Raw genomic sequence first — 17703 nt, 5'->3', positions numbered from 1 at the left:
AAAAATCCTTTATTGATTTTTTACTTGAAATAAACATATAACTCGATTGCGAGATATAATCGGATTTTTTATGTAGTTTTTTTTTCGGGAAACAAAACCAATGATTGGTTAAATTATTGTTGTTAGAGACTATCAAAACAAGCATGGCCGACCATGACGCAGTGGCTCAGGTTGAAAATGAAGATGAAAAACAGGAACATGATGTTTTGCCTGCTGATAACGATGACATTGTAGAAGAGGGTAGCCAGGCTGATGCACCTAAGAAGAAGAAAAAGAAGAAGAAAAAGAAAAAGACAGGTTAATAACCTTAATAAATCTATAAGTGGTGATGTAACTGATATGAGACCATCTTGTGGGAGCCAGAGGTTATCAATCATTATCAATCACTAACATGTTCATTGTACTTGACCTTTTATCGTTTTTCTTATACTTGCAAAGAAAAACGCCTTTAAATACAACAAAGCTTAGTAAAACGTTAGAAAATGTCCCAGATTCCCTCATTTGCAGTTTATGAAATCTCCATCTTTTTCTGGTCTGAGAAATTAAAGGATATTGACTTCCGATCCATCTGTTAAAGATGAGTGTGACAGGTTGAAACGAACATATGTGGAATTTAGTATGAGAGAACAAGTTAATTTATTGTTGTAGTGCTAAGACTATACTGGTAATTTGTCTTTATATGATAATTTGATGTCAATATTCACATTTATTATGCTGATATTTACATTTTTATTGACTATAATCATTTTTGAGACAGAACAGAGGTGTTCATAAAAGTGGTAAAAATACACAAACAATGAATGTTGTGGCTTAAACAATTATTCCTACAACACACCTAGAAATATTGGGTTCATTTTATCACAATCCAACTTGCCCTCAAAAAAGTACATCCTTATGATAGAATGAACTGGAGTTCACTTGAAATCAAAAGACATCTCTAGAAAGATTAATGATTCTTCATGAAGCGTTTTACATGAAGCATTTAACATTTGGAATAAATCATTTTTCATGAAGCATTATTCATGTAGCACCAGCTTTACCTATTTCCTACAAGATTATTTCTCTTTATCAGTTAGTCTGCTAAGCACATCAACGTTTATTTTCACCATGCCACAGGCCCATGTTCAATTCCAGTTAAGATGCTTGGCTTGATTGTGAACTTTATTTGATTTTCTTCTCTACAACATTGGCTCTCAATGAAGCTTTGAGTTTTTGGAAATCTGAAGAAAAATTAGGTAGCTTTGAATTATGCAAAGATGTCATTCAATATTGTCATTCTCTCAACTGAAATACGTTTTCACCAAAACGCTATTTTCCAAAACAAAAGTATGCAGCAGTGCCTGGGAAAGATTTTTTTTCAATGGGACAATGGCTTATAATAATCCAAAAACCAATGTGACATTTTCAAAACCTATGTGACATTTTCAAAATCTTATGTGATATATCATAAATTACAATATAATTTACACACATCTTTTATTGAAATCTGAATAATCATCATAAGTTTCACATGATTACATACAGGATTGACATAAAATTGGACTGTGTCCACAAATAAAATTATATCAAATTACACTAGAGATATTTTCAACACAAATTTGTCAAAAATGTGCACCTTTCTCAACATAGAGCCATGGCCAGATTTTCAACCAGTTATCTTGAATTTTCCTAGTTTTCGTAACTTTGACATTTTCAGTTGACGTAAGGATACTGATAGACGGCACATTTTGTGCAGACGGGGACACTAAGTCTTGATCTACAATGAGTGATGAGGTAGATTCATCTGCGACATTTGATTTTTTAATGACGGCTTGTCCATCAGACTCGGGATTGGGCAGTGTTTCCGATGAAACTTGATTGTTTGACATATTTTGACTAGATGACGACTGAAAGAATTAACTGATCGGACCCTGATCAAGTGGTCTCTTTTAATTTCTTTTTAGGTGGCATGCTCAAAATGATTCTTTAAATTCTAGATCTGGAATGTAGATACAGACGATGTTGACTATTTTACCAAGCACACAGATCAGTGACGTCATTGAAATATGTGTAAATCACTTGAGCGCTTGTTTTGAATGAAAGGAGTGAATCAAAGCGTCTGTGTGATTTGGTATTCAAAAAGTTTGTACCCAAAAGATCGTAAAAATTGGAAAGAGACAAGGGTGCATCAGTAGCCAAAATCGATGCAACATTTTCAGTTTTTATGGGACTATGGCGCATGACGCACGCCTTTCCCAGGCACTGATGTAGCAAGGTTTGAACTTCAGTTTTGAACGTACAAGCAATAATTTGCTTGTAGGTTTGAAAGTTACAAGCAAAGTTAAAATCCAACAAGCAAAATAATTTAGCATGAATATTTTATTAGGTTTTTTTGACATCTGACCATGCCATGAATAAAGAATGAAGTGGTATTATGTCAGAAGTCCAAAGTTAATACAAGCTTGAACTCAATGTATACTTAACAGTTCATGGTGTTTGAAATACATTATATGGTTCATGGGGACATCACGAATCTTAAAAATACAGCACTGTTACAGTTTCACTGGTCTCTTTGTCCTCTGTCCACTTATCCAACATAACCCATGTTTACATAAAGTTCTTGTGTCCACTGTTTCAGTGTTTTGAGCTGACATATGATTCCATGCTGCGATGTTTTGATTTTTTCGAGGGGATTTTCAGGTGATCCACCATCACTTCTGGCGACATCAAGGCAGTCGCTTTCATTTGCACCTCCTGTTGCAGATTCTCATTTAAAATAGTCGGTTATTTTAGGCCTGGATGACGACTTTGATGAGTAAAGTAGGCCGCCTACCCTCTAACTTGTGGATTGGGAGACCTTGACCATTGCACATGCACATGACTCAGACTATATATGTTAGCCAATCAGAATAGTGCTACAATCATACCAGGAAATTCTCTTCTCCAACACACTGTGACTGAGTGTCAAACTAACGGGAAGCGAGTGGGACACATTTATGTATTACGAAAATTTGGATTGAGGATGCAAATATTTTCATCCTTTGACCATATTTCAAATGCTAACATGCCAAGAATTAACACATTTTGCGTGTTAGCTTGTGTTAATTTTGAACCTTGATGTAGCCAATTAGACTTACATGATATATATGGGGCTTGTAAAAAAATGGTCTGTTCAATTTTGATAGCATGTCATTATGTTTTAATAATTTGGAAGATAATTGATAAAAGCCTATGATTTGTATTTGTTTCTTACTGAATTGTCAGACATTCGGAACCACACATCAATGTGATGGTATTACGTGTGGATATTGATATTCTTTAAGTTTGAATGATAGAACTTGCTAGTCATTCTTTTGATTGGTTTGTAATGATCCTGGATCCTGGATGAAACTATTATAACCTTTGTTTTCTGGATTGTTGATTATCTCTAGATCTTGTCTAAATAGCTTGTAGATGAGAATAACACATCTCAGTATGTTGCTGGGAAAGCAAGCTGTACAAATCCTATAAACATCAGGCCACTGCTGGTCAGCCAACATATGTAATTTAATTGTACCAAAGATACCTGTCATATATTTATATATATATATTTAGTTGACAAAGATCATCACAATTGTGAGTAGTTTTTTGGTTTTTTATTTATTCAAATATCCAGTCTTACTCAAGAATTCAAAACATTGTGCAATTGTTACAGTTGGACCTGGTATATGAATTATGAAATATATTTCAAAGAATCTTTGTTTTCACTGAAAGATGCTGAAGCTCCTGATGTAGAACAAGACGAAGGATCCAAGAAAGCTGTTAATGACATCGCAGAAAAATTGGAAGGACATACCCTTAATGGAGATGCTGCAGAAGGTCAGTACTATATTAGTTAGGAATTAATTTCAGAACGTAAAAAGTATTTTTGAACTGATAAAGTTACCATATAGCAAAAAGCATGAAACACTTGTTGATAATTTTGTCCATTTAAAAAATACAGATTTGTATTTACAAAATATACCAAATGTGCTTTCCTTACATATTTTATGCCCCTAATTGTTTCTTGGATAAGGACAAAGTTACCCTTGGCCATCATTTTACCACACTGTCATCCTTTGGTTTCAACACATGTTAGTGTATTACAGATAATGAAACTTGTTAGTAACACCATTCTGTCACTCTGCCATAATTTCCTCTTGACTAATTCACTCATTAACAATACAGAACTAATTTGGTATATAGTTGTACAAGAATATGCAGGTCATGTTTTGAATGGGTTTATCCATTTAACTTTAAGAATTGTGATTAAAATTTTCACAAAAACAGGTTGATGAAAGGCAAAACTTCAATCTTTTTTGTAAATCATGAATATACTGTTTTACAAGACCAACAACACAGAAAATTTCCAAACTTCCCTTTGTTGGCTGGCTCCTGGGGCATTTGTGTTGTTCCTGCATCATGTGGAGTATTATAGGAGACGAGTCATACAGGTGACTTAAGTCACGTCACACAAATTTCTTAGATAAAGGCAAAACACATATGATACTGATATATAATTCCTGTCAAGTCAAAATAAATTACAATTAAATTGATGTAATATTGTTAAAAAGTCTCAGGATAGTAAGTAACTATACATATTTGTAGTTTATATAACCTTTGATGTTCACATTAAAATCCCTCTGAGATCTAATACATAACCATGGAATTGATTTAGGCGAAGACCAGACTAGTGGAGAATCTGTGGTCAAGAAGAAGAAGAAAAAGAAGAAGAAGGGTAAAATTGAATTGTAATAATTAGGTTGTTGTTGTCATATGAAACTTTGCATTATTACACTTGTCTGATGTTATGAACAAGTTTCTTGTTTGAATGATTTTAATTTGTCTTATTTCCAGGCTGGACATCTGTATAATCGAACTATGAAATGTGAAAAAACATTTTTTTTAATGTTATTGTAAACTCAGTCATGTTAATTCGGCTTCAATTAATAATGTTCCAATGAACAAGTCTTCAGCTATAATATTATATGGCAAAGTTTTAATTTTTGCTTTTAAATTATAAGCAAGGTTTCAGTTGAGTTGTTAGATTTTTCAAAAAGATCTTAATAAAAATGATGGAGTTTGTAATTTTGTGATACAGGAATAATAAAAATAATTGCTTTAAAAGGAGGAAAACAGCAGACAGATCCCCCATCAATACCAATCTCAGAACTGTTTCCTGATGGTAACTACCCTGAAGGGCAGGTGACAGAATATCCACCATTGAAGGATGAGTAAGTTATCAGACAGTATCTCATATCCCTTTATCTAGAGACAAAAAGATGAACTATCTGATGAACTAATGGGAATTAATGTTTTCAAAGTTCAATATTCCCTGTTTCACTTGAATAATGATTCTTGAAACCCAACTAATATCAGGAACTCATAAACTTTGGCTCCATAATATTATCATTTACTGGAAAGTATTGTATTGTTTAAAAAATTAGTTTGTGGTGGAAAATTTTTTAATGTATGAGTTGCCATGTGAATTTATAGTACTGTTAATGCACAATACTTGTACAGTACTTATCTGAAATGCATGTGAATTTTTCAGCCGAACTGCCAAAGACAGATTCACAAGTGAAGAGAAGAAAGCATTAGATAGAGCTAACATAGAAGTGTACCAAGAAATACGACAGGCAGCAGAAGCTCACAGACAGGTAAACATCCAATCACCAAATCACAAAAATTATCTTAAAAATTCTGAGTGTATGATATGTATAGTTAAAGTTGATTGAAAATATCTGATGATGAGAAGTGTCTGATATGGCATGTTCCTGATATAGCTGGTATCAACTCAATAGATGTTTAGTCAAGTTGAATCAGATGTACAGGGAAATTTCTAGGCATCATTTCATAGTAAATTGTCCAAGTTGATCCCTTCTCCCAGCAAATTATTTTATTTTAGACTGTACATGATACATTGCATGTAATTAAGTAATTCAGCAACTCAAGAAAAGGTAATTGCAGCTTATTTAATAACTTCACTGAATTCTGATATGCTTTAGTATGTATCATGGCAGTAGATATGATTTATCTCCCTTTGATTGCAGACACGAATGTATATGCAGAACTACATAAAACCAGGGATGACAATGATACATATCTGGTAAGTAATCTGCTTTTGATTTTCAGCAGTTTTTAATGATAGGAAGAATCCATACAGTATAATACAGAAAGTGTTACATTACTTGGCATACAAATCTGTTATCTTATTACTTTTAAAACACCAAAAACAAAGCATTTTATTAATCCGTTTCCTTTTGGATGTCTGAGGCAGAAGATCTACAATAGTATTTCCTGATAATTATGTTATTTGTTAGAACAAGGTGCATTTGAAATTTGTCAGCCATATGCATATTGAGGGTAAACAGACTGCTTACTGTCGTTTTTTTTCTGTAGTACAGGAGAAGAATTGTTCAAGATATATAGATTAAATCTTGGGTTGTAGGGACGAAGATATAAAAACAAAAACATATTGGCTGAAATTTTCATGTTTTTGATGTAAGTAATTCAGGTAACAAGCTTTAAATATTTAAATGTCATTTTGTTGATTCTTCAGATACAAGTAGCAGATAAAATTGGAATTTGCTAGATAGATACTTGTTGAAATGCTGTACATTTGGTGAAATTTCCTGAGTTTACTTCATTTACAGTGAAACACTTGAAAATATGGCGAGGAAGCTAATTAATGAGAAAGGCCTGGAAGCAGGACTAGCGTTCCCCACTGGCTGCTCCATTAATCATTGTGCTGCCCATTACACACCCAATGCTGGTGACCCAACAGTCCTACAGTATGATGATGTGTGTAAGATAGATTTTGGTACACACATAAATGGTAAGAAAATGCTTTTGAAAACTACAGCATATTTTCTGTGAATGTTTAATTAATTCTGGGTGTGTAGTGTTCATTTGTACTTAAACAAACTTTAGATTCACATAAAATCATTGTAGTGCTGCGTAGTGGATATATGTGTAAAAAGATCTCATCAGTTAGAATAGACTGTATAACGTAAATCACTTCATGTCTGTGTGAAATTCTTATAAGTTCTAGATATATTCAACATTGAAATTTTGGATAGATATGTTCTCTTTTCAGAGTGATCTGATATTTTTCAAATTAGATATTGAGCATTTTTTTCAAAGGGTAGTGACAGTTTATAAAGGGCCAAATATCAATATGGATTCATTATTGAAGCACAGTAGAAATTGTAGAAAGATTTATTGCGTATTCTTATTGAATCTGTTACAGGTAGGATCATTGACTGTGCTTTCACACTCACATTCAACCCAAAGTTTGACCGCCTAAAACAGGCTGTACAAGATGCAACCAATACAGGGATCAAGGTATCACCCTCTCTTCACAGTGCTTGTCCTCATCCCTGTCCTAAATCCCACCATTAAATTGAACCATCATCTTGTTCTTTACCACCAAAGCTCATCTTCACATAATGTTCTTACTTACCTAGGCCCTCACCTTCACTCCCTTCCCTTTTCTGCACTATAAGCCTCACTCAACCTTACTCTTGCCCACACTTATTAATCTCTCAGCCCTTGCATTCAACTTAAATTGATTATTATCACCCTAACATTTGCCAGTGTCACTCTTTTTATCATCACAATCCCAACCCATATGGTTAACGGCAATAGATTTTAAGATGTGACTCGCTCAAACAAGCCATTCAGAATGTAGCTAATTACAGGGCTTATATATTCTCTACATGGTTTATTCTCATTTTACATCCCATCCCATTATCTAACCGATAACTTAAAATACATTACACATGTACTTCTCAAAAATGATTTACAAATTACAACTTATATAAGAGTTCTCTCCCCAAATCCTACAAACAACACTATATTTAACAACACAAGTATATTTAAACAGATTTCTCAAAAGTCAGCGTACCTGATATATCATTATTGAATACCATAAAGATCAATTTTTTCCAACCAAAAAGGAAATTAGTTCTTAATTTCATGAGACTATGCTTTTTAATTAACACAAAATAATCTTTGCTCCAAAAAAAGAAACAAATATTTAACAATATGTGTTTACTTCCTTTGAATCTCTGTGTTTATACCTTTTCTCAGGAAGCTGGCATAGATGTACGTCTCTGTGATATTGGTGAGTCCATCCAGGAAGTGATGGAATCTTACGAAGTTGACTTGGACGGGAAGACATACCAGGGTAGATACTAGATTTTTTTTTCTTTCTTGTCAACTTTTGAAACAGTAATTTCTTGTAAAATCTGCTATTTTCATGCCATGAATTTTGAAACAGTTTCAAGCTAGTCCGACTAATTAATTAATATAAACTATTTTTCAATAAAGGTAGTTTCACAAATGAAAAAAAAGCATTAAGAGATATTCAAATTTCTGAATACAAATAAAAGCCACATGGTTGAAGTTTTCTGATGATAATTTCAGTGAAAGCTATCAGGAACCTAAATGGTCATTCTATCGGGCCATACAGAATACATGCCGGAAAAACTGTTCCCATTGTGAAAGGAGGGGAAGCAACCAAAATGGAGGTAAGTTGAACAAAGGGGAAGGATGCTTTTGAAAATGATAATCAAATTTTACTTGCTGGAAGTCAAAGAGATCATTATAATTTTTTTTTTTTTTTTTTTGTTATCTGAATATTTGAGTTATTATGAAAATTTTTCAATTTGATAATACTGGATTATTGTGTACAATGGTGTTTTCATGTATTCTTTGTTTTATGATGTCAATAACTGTTTAACAGTCAATGGAAGAAAAATTACTCTTCATTGATAACCACTCTTAATGAATTTTTTTTAATTGCCTACATCTAAGTTGTCATATTCTGATAAAAAAGATAAGACTAAATTATAGGAGTATTGTTATTCTTTGTCAGCTTTAAAAATATTGGATGCAATATGATATAATTGGAGGAAAGTGTTAGATTATTATTCTTTACCATACGTGTAGTCAGGCTGTTCCATCTAACGCTGTTACATCTACCGATAAAAATCAACTAATCACTGCCATGCTTCAAAGTGATGACACATGTGGTGTCTTGTTGCTCTGGTTCAACTAAAGTGAACCATTAGTTGATCTATGGTCATCTAGACATGTTAGACATCATAGTTTTTGGGTCCACTACATACATGCACTACTAGCTACCGAAGTGAATTTGATCTTACTGTGGTATACCTTACTTAACTAAACTATTGCTGATGATCAACCTCATCCAATATCTGTGATTTGAATAATCTTGATGCTTATCCAATGTATGTTATTGTTCAGGAAATGGAATTCTATGCAATTGAGACGTTCGGTAGTACAGGAAAAGGAATGGTACATGACGATATGGAAACATCACATTACATGAAAAACTTTGAAGTAGGGCATGTTCCTCTCAGGTAAGTTATGTTTTTAAAACTCCTTTATAAATTATCTTACCAGGCAATGACAAAAATCGTTAGATGGCAATGATATTTTAATTTTGCATGTCAAATTATTTATTTCTAAAGTTCTAAAATAGTTACTGACTTTTGTCTTTTGTGATGTCATTGTCACAAAAAAAATATTAAAAATCAGATCCTCCTTACTCCTTAGATGAATTTGAAATAAAAGTTACAACTTTTCTACCACGTTAACTAAAGTTTTGTTTTATTATTTCAGGGTCCAAAAATCTAAGCATCTATTGAATGTGATCAACCAGAATTTCAGCACGTTAGCATTTTGTCGTAGATGGCTAGACCGAATTGGAGAGACCAAATATCTAATAGCTCTTAAAAATCTCTGTGACGTTGGCATCATCGATGCATACCCTCCTCTGTGTGATATAAAGGGCTGCTACACAGCTCAGTTTGAACACACAATACTGTTACGACCGACATGTAAAGAAATCATCAGTCGAGGTCCTGACTACTAAACCTGGGTAGTTTTAGCACTGTGTTCAGGGCGGTGCATACTTATAGGTGTGTAAAACATTGCCCAAATATCTTTATTGGTTATGAGAGATAGTGCAAAGTCAGCATTAAGTGACTGCTGTGATCGAACTTGTGGAAGAAAGTGCTGTAATGACTATATGTTGATATCCTTTAGTGCTATCATTACTTTGGCTCCCGCTGCTGATGATAAGGACAGGACGTCCAGGTGGAGTATTATCCCAGAAATCTTGTGGATATAGATGTCGGATGGAAATAACTCAGTATCTTGCAAAATTAGTTGCCTTTTTTTTTCTTTTTTGTTTTTTGTTTTTGTTAAAAGAGGAAACAGAAAATTGGAATAAATGTGCCATAAGGGATAACTTTCAGGGAAACAAATTGAAATCCTTAAAACCTTCAATACCTTTTCCCAAAATGCTTGTGGCAGGTGGAGACTATTTTTATGAAGAAAAGAATTTAAAGAAAAAATTAGACTTTAACCTTGTAAACTTGATATTACAAATGTATTCTATATGATTTAGTTTAACATTATGCCAGGTGCATTGATGCCTCTGTGTATGTTATTTAAATATAATGCACAACTAGCTGTTTTTGAGGACTTTTGAGAGATATATTGTATTACAGTATAGTGAAACTTAACATACATACCATGTATGAGACCGAAATATTCAGTCAAATAAAACAAAAAAAATCAGAAAAAATAAAAAATAGATGTAGTAGCATTTGAGCTGCAAAATCATGTTCAACACTTTGGAAAGTTATACATTCATCAGGTTTGCCCAAATTGCATCTAGATCTGTATTTATTTTTTATACTCTGAACATCTTTTGAAAAGACAACTTTCCAGGAAGACAATTTAGAAAATAGAAGTTTATCCTGCTTTGGTCGTTTTGTTTTGTTCTTTCCTCGGGCATAGAACTCATTGTGTGTCAAGAAAACATTTAGGATCTAGACAGTATGATCTGGCAATGACAACGAAAGCTGTACAGATGAATGTCGATTCTATCACCTAGTATTCATCCTACCTGACTTCTTATTTAAGGAAGACATACAGTGTGTGCCTCCAAGTCTACCTGGCTTTTGATATTAAAGAAGATAAAATATTCAATCACATATTGACTTTATTTCTTTGGATATGAAATCTGCATTAAGTATAACTATACATGTAAGTTTATTCTCTGTAACTAACATTCAAGAACTTGGGCTTTCTATTATGTATTTATCCAACACATCATGTACCTGCAACTGTTGTTATCTCCCTTAAAATGATGTTATAATGTCAAATAATATCATATGACATGATAGTTGATGGACAAAGATTTTATTCAGATGAAAACATCTACCTGCTACATATGTCAATGATGTTTCTTTTTGTTGACATAATTATATCTCGCCATTAAAGCTGGTGGGGATATTAAAATGGGTTCTGTCCATCCGGCCAGATGCTGCTTACCACATAGCTTTTGAAGGACTGGTGGGATTTTGATGAAACTTGGTTGGTACACTTGATACTTTAATCCCTTGCACATGTTTAATAAATAGGGAATTCCGCGCATATTAGATGAGGCTGATGTGAACTGATTGGCTGATTTCTTTTATTGCTTTGATGCAGCTCTCAGCATATCTTTTGCAAATTTGGTGCATATTTAATGAGCTACTGTGAGCAGGTTGTGTTATTTCTTTATTCACTCTATGGGAAATCTTTCTGCACATTAAGAAGGAGTGATAAGATCTTTAGAATTTTTAGGAAACTTGTTTAGAAGACTTGTTAGCTTAACCCCATTTTCAAGTTTGATTGTCAGCAAACTCTTTGCATATTTAATGAGACTGCTATTACAGATATCTTTTCCAGTTTTCCATGACCTGATCTATTGTGATTGTCTTTTGTCCTGTATCGTGCCTTACATTTTCGAATTCTTCTCAATAACCAGAAGCCCCAGGGTTATGATATTGGGCCAGTAGCATGCTCAGATAAAGGCTTCCAAATTTGTTCAAATGAATGACCTTGACCTGTTTTCAAGGTCACATGTCAAATTTGTTAAAATATGTGTATGACTTCTTCTCAATAACCAAATGACTGGGTCATTACATTAGGCCATTAGTATGTTAGGATGAAGGGCTATCATGTTTGTTGAAATGAATGACCTTGACTTTCATTTAAGGGCACGGGTCAAATATGCTCAACTACAACAACTGACAGTATTATCAGTTCCATTTATTTGATAATTAAGCCTTAAAACTGCATATATATTAGTTCTGTTCTGTCTGCTCCAGTGCTGGTGGATAGGTTCTAAAACTGTCCAAAGACCTGAAGACCTCAGATGACCGTTGAGACCCATGGACTTCTTGTTCTTTAAGCTTACGTGTAGTTGTCTTGTTCTAGTATGGGAACTGTACATTTGACCTTTAACTTGTATAAGTGACCTTTATTATCAATGAAAATAGTATTATCTAGAAGCGATAATGAAACTACATTAAAAAAAAACGTTTTGTGATTTAAATTCCTCTACCGCCAGTCGACCATCCATGACCTGAAAATCATAAATGGTCACAGCAACAGTTCTGATAGGTAAGATAATCAACCATCTTAATTGTCAGTCTATACTGTGTGTATACTTTTATATAGAGATTCTTACACGGGTTTCCCTTCATAAAAACCTGATGAAACAGTCCCTGATGACGAGTTAATAAATTAAATTATCACGGGTTTCTGTGTAAAGTCCCTGATCAGGAGTTAAAATTTTAAATTATCACGGGTTTCTGTGTAAAATCCCTGATCACGAGTTAAAAATTTAAATTATCACGAGTTTATTTCTCTAAAGTCCCTGATCACGAGTTACTCGATTCTTAACTCACCAGTATCGGTTTTTGAAATTACATTTGGCATATTTTCTTCAAATGTACAACTAAAACAAAATTTAATATGCCGACTCTGACATACATTAAAGCCAATATTATGTAAAGGTATATACAACTTTGTGATAATCTATTTTGGAACATGTCGGAATGTCCGGCGGTGCATTATGCATTTGTCCAGTTAGGTACTCTTCTTGGCTTCTATCTTGCCTTTACATTGAGGTTAATCGGTATCTATGATTATTTAACAAAAACACTGCCAAACCGCCAGTCAGAAGACTTCGGTGGAATAAGGGCCGAAACTCCTATTGGCTGGAATGCACCTGGCGACGCTGAAGACTTGTTGAACCTCCTGTAAATATGTATACCTAAACAACAAGCGTTTGGGTTTATCAGCAACTGTGTAAATGGGTTTATAAGCAACTGTGTAAATATATATACCTAAACAACAAGCGTTTGGGTTTATCAGCAACTGAAAAATCTAAGTTTATACTTCATACCCGAGTACCCGGGTACTTACTGTATAACTGGTAATTTCCACAGGTAATAAAAAAATCACCCGATTTTCCTTTAAAACTGTTTTAACGAATTCTAATTTCGTGATCTGAATGCAAAAGGACATGTTATAAACACGTGTGTCATTTCACGGATTCAATTTTCGCGATCACGTGACACATAACCGGCTACAGAGTTGTATATATGGGTAACTTCCATGGAAATCTAGGTAGGTAGCGACGGGAGAGGAACCGTGATACTGTAGAGACAGATGCGTGGACAACGGCCAGGCAGTGTTGCACATGCTATAAATCACCTGAGGTTGCAAAAATTAAAAATGATGAATGCACATCATTAAATATGCCATTATTACCCATTTGGCATTCGTATTTCTTATGAATGCCAACTAACAGCAGATCGATGCTTAAATAAAGTTATATGTAATATTTTTGTTCTAGGCGAGACCTGGTAGAGAAAAAGATGTTCGTAATGTCACATTTAATTGGTCATAAGAGCTGCGTAATAATTTTGTAAGAGGAAAAGATTGGTTAAACTCATCGATCCAGTATTCCGAGTTAATTTTGTTCTCAGTGCGTCCGTGTTACAATATCTTCATGTTGAAAATACTTAACGTTCTTTCTTACTCTACCAAGTTGCATGATCTCATCAGGTGTATGTCTACAGACGTAAGTCACGTACATGATTCTCTATCAGAGGTCATTTATCATAATGCCAACACTAGGACTAGCATTCGAACCCGGAACCTCTGGTTTACTTATCTTTTGCTTAACGTAAGAACATACCTAATTATTAAAAATTACAGAGAACCCTTTTTTCATGGATGATGATTTTTTATCAGATATTAAATTTTAGTGTGTCTTGGATTTTTTTTCCTTCGGTAAGTACAATGCTACACATCAATATTCGATGGAATGGAATGATATCCGAGTCCATGAACTTTGTCGCTGTATTCTGTAATTTATACCGTGTCTTCATTTCGTAAAAGTTTTACATAACAGTGAAAATAGTATACACATATATCGCACAATAATTTACAGCGTCATGTGACGGCGTGAAAATCACTCCACAAACAACATCATGTTTGGACCCGTATTCTATCAACAGAAATGAAATAGTGCTTGTTAATCTAAGTATTCCGGGTCTTCTGAAAAATCCAAGCGTGTCTGATTGAAATGGAAAGATTTATTTTAGCTACCATGGCGTTTCGTCATTGATGTACCTCCGGTTGATGTACACTGTTTACCTGTCGACAGGAGAAATACGTCAAGTCATAGTTTCTTGTGTGAAGAGTGCGGTTTAATTTTCGAATTAACCTGATTTTGATAAGATACGTCTAGGTAGGTCTACGTACAGATAGGCTATGTCAACAAGACGAGTCAAGACCGCAACCTTTAATCTCGGTGGAATTCCAAAGGAGTTAGAAAAAGACGGGTGGTAACTTCTAGACCAATTCTAATTGGTCGAAAAATCGGGAGAAAGTCAAACGCGGAACCTGAGAGTAATTTATAAACTATCGTTTCAAAATATACACGTACCACTTCAGGTAACTGCAAACATTGATACCTATAAAGTTGCATTTAAAAAAAAGACAAAATCTTTTATTCTATTCATTGAAAGGAGATGTCAGTTTTGAATGATTCACTTCCACGCAACCATATAATGTTGTTCAATATCATAACCCTAGTGTGGTTATGTTTGGGCAAATTTCGCGCAGCAATTTTGAGAGTTGATGAAACTACCGTAAATACGTGGAATTCCGTACCTTAACGCAATCAATGCATGTAAGATTACCATAAACACTTATTTAAATATTTAAATATTTAACATCACAACAGTACTTTAAAGTGAAATTATGATAAGATAATTGCAACTGACCCTGCTGTATGTTATACCAGAAATGCCCTTGCCGTTATACCAGAAATACCCTTGCCGTAATACCAGAAATGCCCTTGCCGTTATACCGGAGATGCCCTTTCCAGCCGTTTCATGTTTCGGATGTTCCCGTCACTGGATCTACTCCATCGTATACGATGATATTTTCCTGCTAAGTAGGATAGAATATCTTATTTATATTGCTCAAAATGTTTTCAGAAATGTTGGTATAAATGTTTTCTAAATGTTATCATAGTCGATATGATTTCAAGATGTCCGAGCCATCTTCAATAAAACTCTCATGGGATTTGTTGATCGGTCACTTTCAATTGTGTCGACTTTAGTTTCATCCAGGAAACATTTGTTTAAATGATATCAGTAAGAGGGTAGGTGTTCAGTAAGTGTTTGCTCACTATTTCTATCTTAAACAAGAAACAAAGTTACTTGTCGGATACCTAGAAAAAATGTAAAGAAATACCTCCGTCTGGACTACTCGACTACTAAAGGTTCTAGAGTCTGTAACAGCCAATTGTACGCGAATAATTGTCATTTCAGTGTACTCATAATACTGACGTCATAATGGCCACGTGCTGCATGGCATTTATTGTATCTTAAATCACACATCTGTGGTGTTAGCTTGCATAGTGGTATCACCTTGCTTTTGTTTGTGGGGTTTATGCTCCATGAACAGTCGTGCAAATGTCATACGTAATTATATGCTTTGCGATGTTAATTCTTGGTGTCTTCCATTAAAATATGTCTATTTTAGTTGTATTTATTTTCGTTTTATCTATTTATTGCAAGCTTTACTACTGTGTAACTTAAATTGATAAAATATCACCTTTGCGAATGTGCTTGTAAAATACCCTTCCATGTGTATTGTGCTTGATAAGTCGGTAGGAATCATTTCGTGTCGAAAAGAAAATCCATTATTCAAGACAAGGCAATATTCTGTAGCTTTAGGTAGTTTCAGTACAAAACCATTGATTTTCTTATCGTGAACTAAGACGTACAAGTTGTATAAAATGACATTAACACTAATCTTCCAAATAGATAACCTTATCTACTTACACGTGTTGATATGCTATATTTGCCTTTTTTGAAGATAATAAAGGCTTTGTTTGTAAGGCTGTGATTTCAGAGATCGACTAAATGGGTCTAATTCTATTCCAGGTAAACCTAATAAGAAAGAGTTCTACAAGTATTTATTAGTATTACTTAGTTATCTCCTAATAAGGCCCGCATACTCTCGATCTGATTACATACTAGCCCAATACTATTGAAATGCTAATAGAATGGAATAAAATGCACAGCTGAAAAGCTAAACCTTATCAAACTGTAAACATTGGCCAAGATAACAACAAGGTTCGTCATATAGCCGCTTTATTTCAGACGTCGATCAAGGAGATTGAGGACTTCATCTCGAGCTGTACCTATCTCGAAAATGACCTTATACTACTTCTATTCGAGGAAAGGGCACCAAAGAAAAAAATAGTCTAGCGACGGACATTTAAATCGCTTTAACACAATTTTTATCCACCCCCTGCATATAGCTGTTTGTATAATGTCCCATATTAAGGTTCAAGAAGGGTCGAACATACCAACTGCACTGTGTTGAATATGTCAGTATAGGTATAGTCATGTTACAGTCAAGAAAGCTACTACTGTTTTAAAGAAATATTGAGATTAAGTATAACACGCCAATGTTTATGAAATATACCGGTTAAAGCCTGCTAAGTTGTCCTGCTGTTCGCTGATAGAGCCGGTTATTGATACACAGTCAATAACCGACGTGACAATAGTTTGCCAAGCATCCCGGAAGCATCGAGCTAGTCCCAGATTCTTTAGATATGATCCCAGACTTAACCTAGAAATGCACGGCATTATGATATTTCTCAATACAGGCTGCTGTAAACCTGACGGTGATATGACTAATTTGGTCTTTGAATGCCATCATGGTTATTACACTTGTGAGAATTTTTAAGTCCTGATGGCATTTACAACATCTCATAACTTTATCATGGTCTATAAGTACTGGCATACTTATTTGAAAATCAAAGAAATACCATTTACAAATATTTTCTTCAGCAAAATTCTAGGAAGTTATGTTTCTGTACAACCATCTTTCCTAATACCGATAAACAAGGAAACACTGCTGCCAAGATAGCAAACTTTTCAGAAACTATAATCTGAAGTTTTATCATTAGAACTGCGTGATGTTGAATCAAGTCTTTATCCAAAATCTTCTTACCAATGTTGGGCTGTCACTATGGAGCATCTATTGGCATTTAAACAGAACTATTTTTTCACAATTGGTTTTAGTTGATGTTATGAAAATCTTGGTCGATTTCTTTTATATCAATACCAAGATTAACTGAACAAACTCTGAAGCTCTTTTAAAGTAAGGTTCTTCTTGTTTGTCATAAAGGATTTTTAAAAATCTGCTGGGAATTTGGATTTGCCCGGAAAGCAGTACAAGTGAAAACAATTATTTTTTAATCCAACATTGAAATTGCTCTGCACATTTTATACTGATTAAGTC

At 34.1% G+C, this 17703-nt stretch overlaps 1 protein-coding gene across 1 annotated transcript; it reads left to right on the top strand.

Annotated features, from left to right (window-relative positions):
* Positions 1-143: 143 nt before the first annotated feature.
* LOC132559843 (methionine aminopeptidase 2-like) lies at positions 144-11025 on the top strand. The gene is made up of 12 exons (XM_060224472.1): positions 144-297; positions 3733-3837; positions 4676-4735; positions 5126-5231; positions 5552-5657; positions 6051-6106; positions 6654-6835; positions 7250-7344; positions 8092-8188; positions 8428-8531; positions 9271-9386; positions 9649-11025. The coding sequence occupies exons 1-12, from the start codon at positions 144-146 to the stop codon at positions 9899-9901; spliced, it is 1434 nt and encodes a 477-aa protein (XP_060080455.1). The 3' UTR covers positions 9902-11025.
* Positions 11026-17703: the final 6678 nt, after the last annotated feature.

Source organism: Ylistrum balloti, unplaced genomic scaffold, assembly GCF_031769215.1.
Source record: "Ylistrum balloti isolate Yb309-2 unplaced genomic scaffold, AGI_CSIRO_Ybal_v1 Utg370978, whole genome shotgun sequence".
In the NCBI taxonomy this organism is placed as follows: Eukaryota; Metazoa; Mollusca; class Bivalvia; order Pectinida; family Pectinidae; genus Ylistrum; species Ylistrum balloti.
The sequence above is the reverse complement of the archived record's forward strand: the minus strand, read 5'-3'. Positions and strand labels throughout refer to the sequence as shown.

Coding starts and splice junctions, on each gene's coding strand:
- LOC132559843 (XM_060224472.1), top strand. CDS start 144: ATGGCCGACCATGACGCAGTGGCTCAGGTTGAAAATGAAGATGAAAAA. Junction 5,232..5,551: donor TATCCACCATTGAAGGATGA/GTAAGTTATCAG, acceptor TGAATTTTTCAG/CCGAACTGCCAAAGACAGAT. Junction 6,107..6,653: donor ATGACAATGATACATATCTG/GTAAGTAATCTG, acceptor CTTCATTTACAG/TGAAACACTTGAAAATATGG.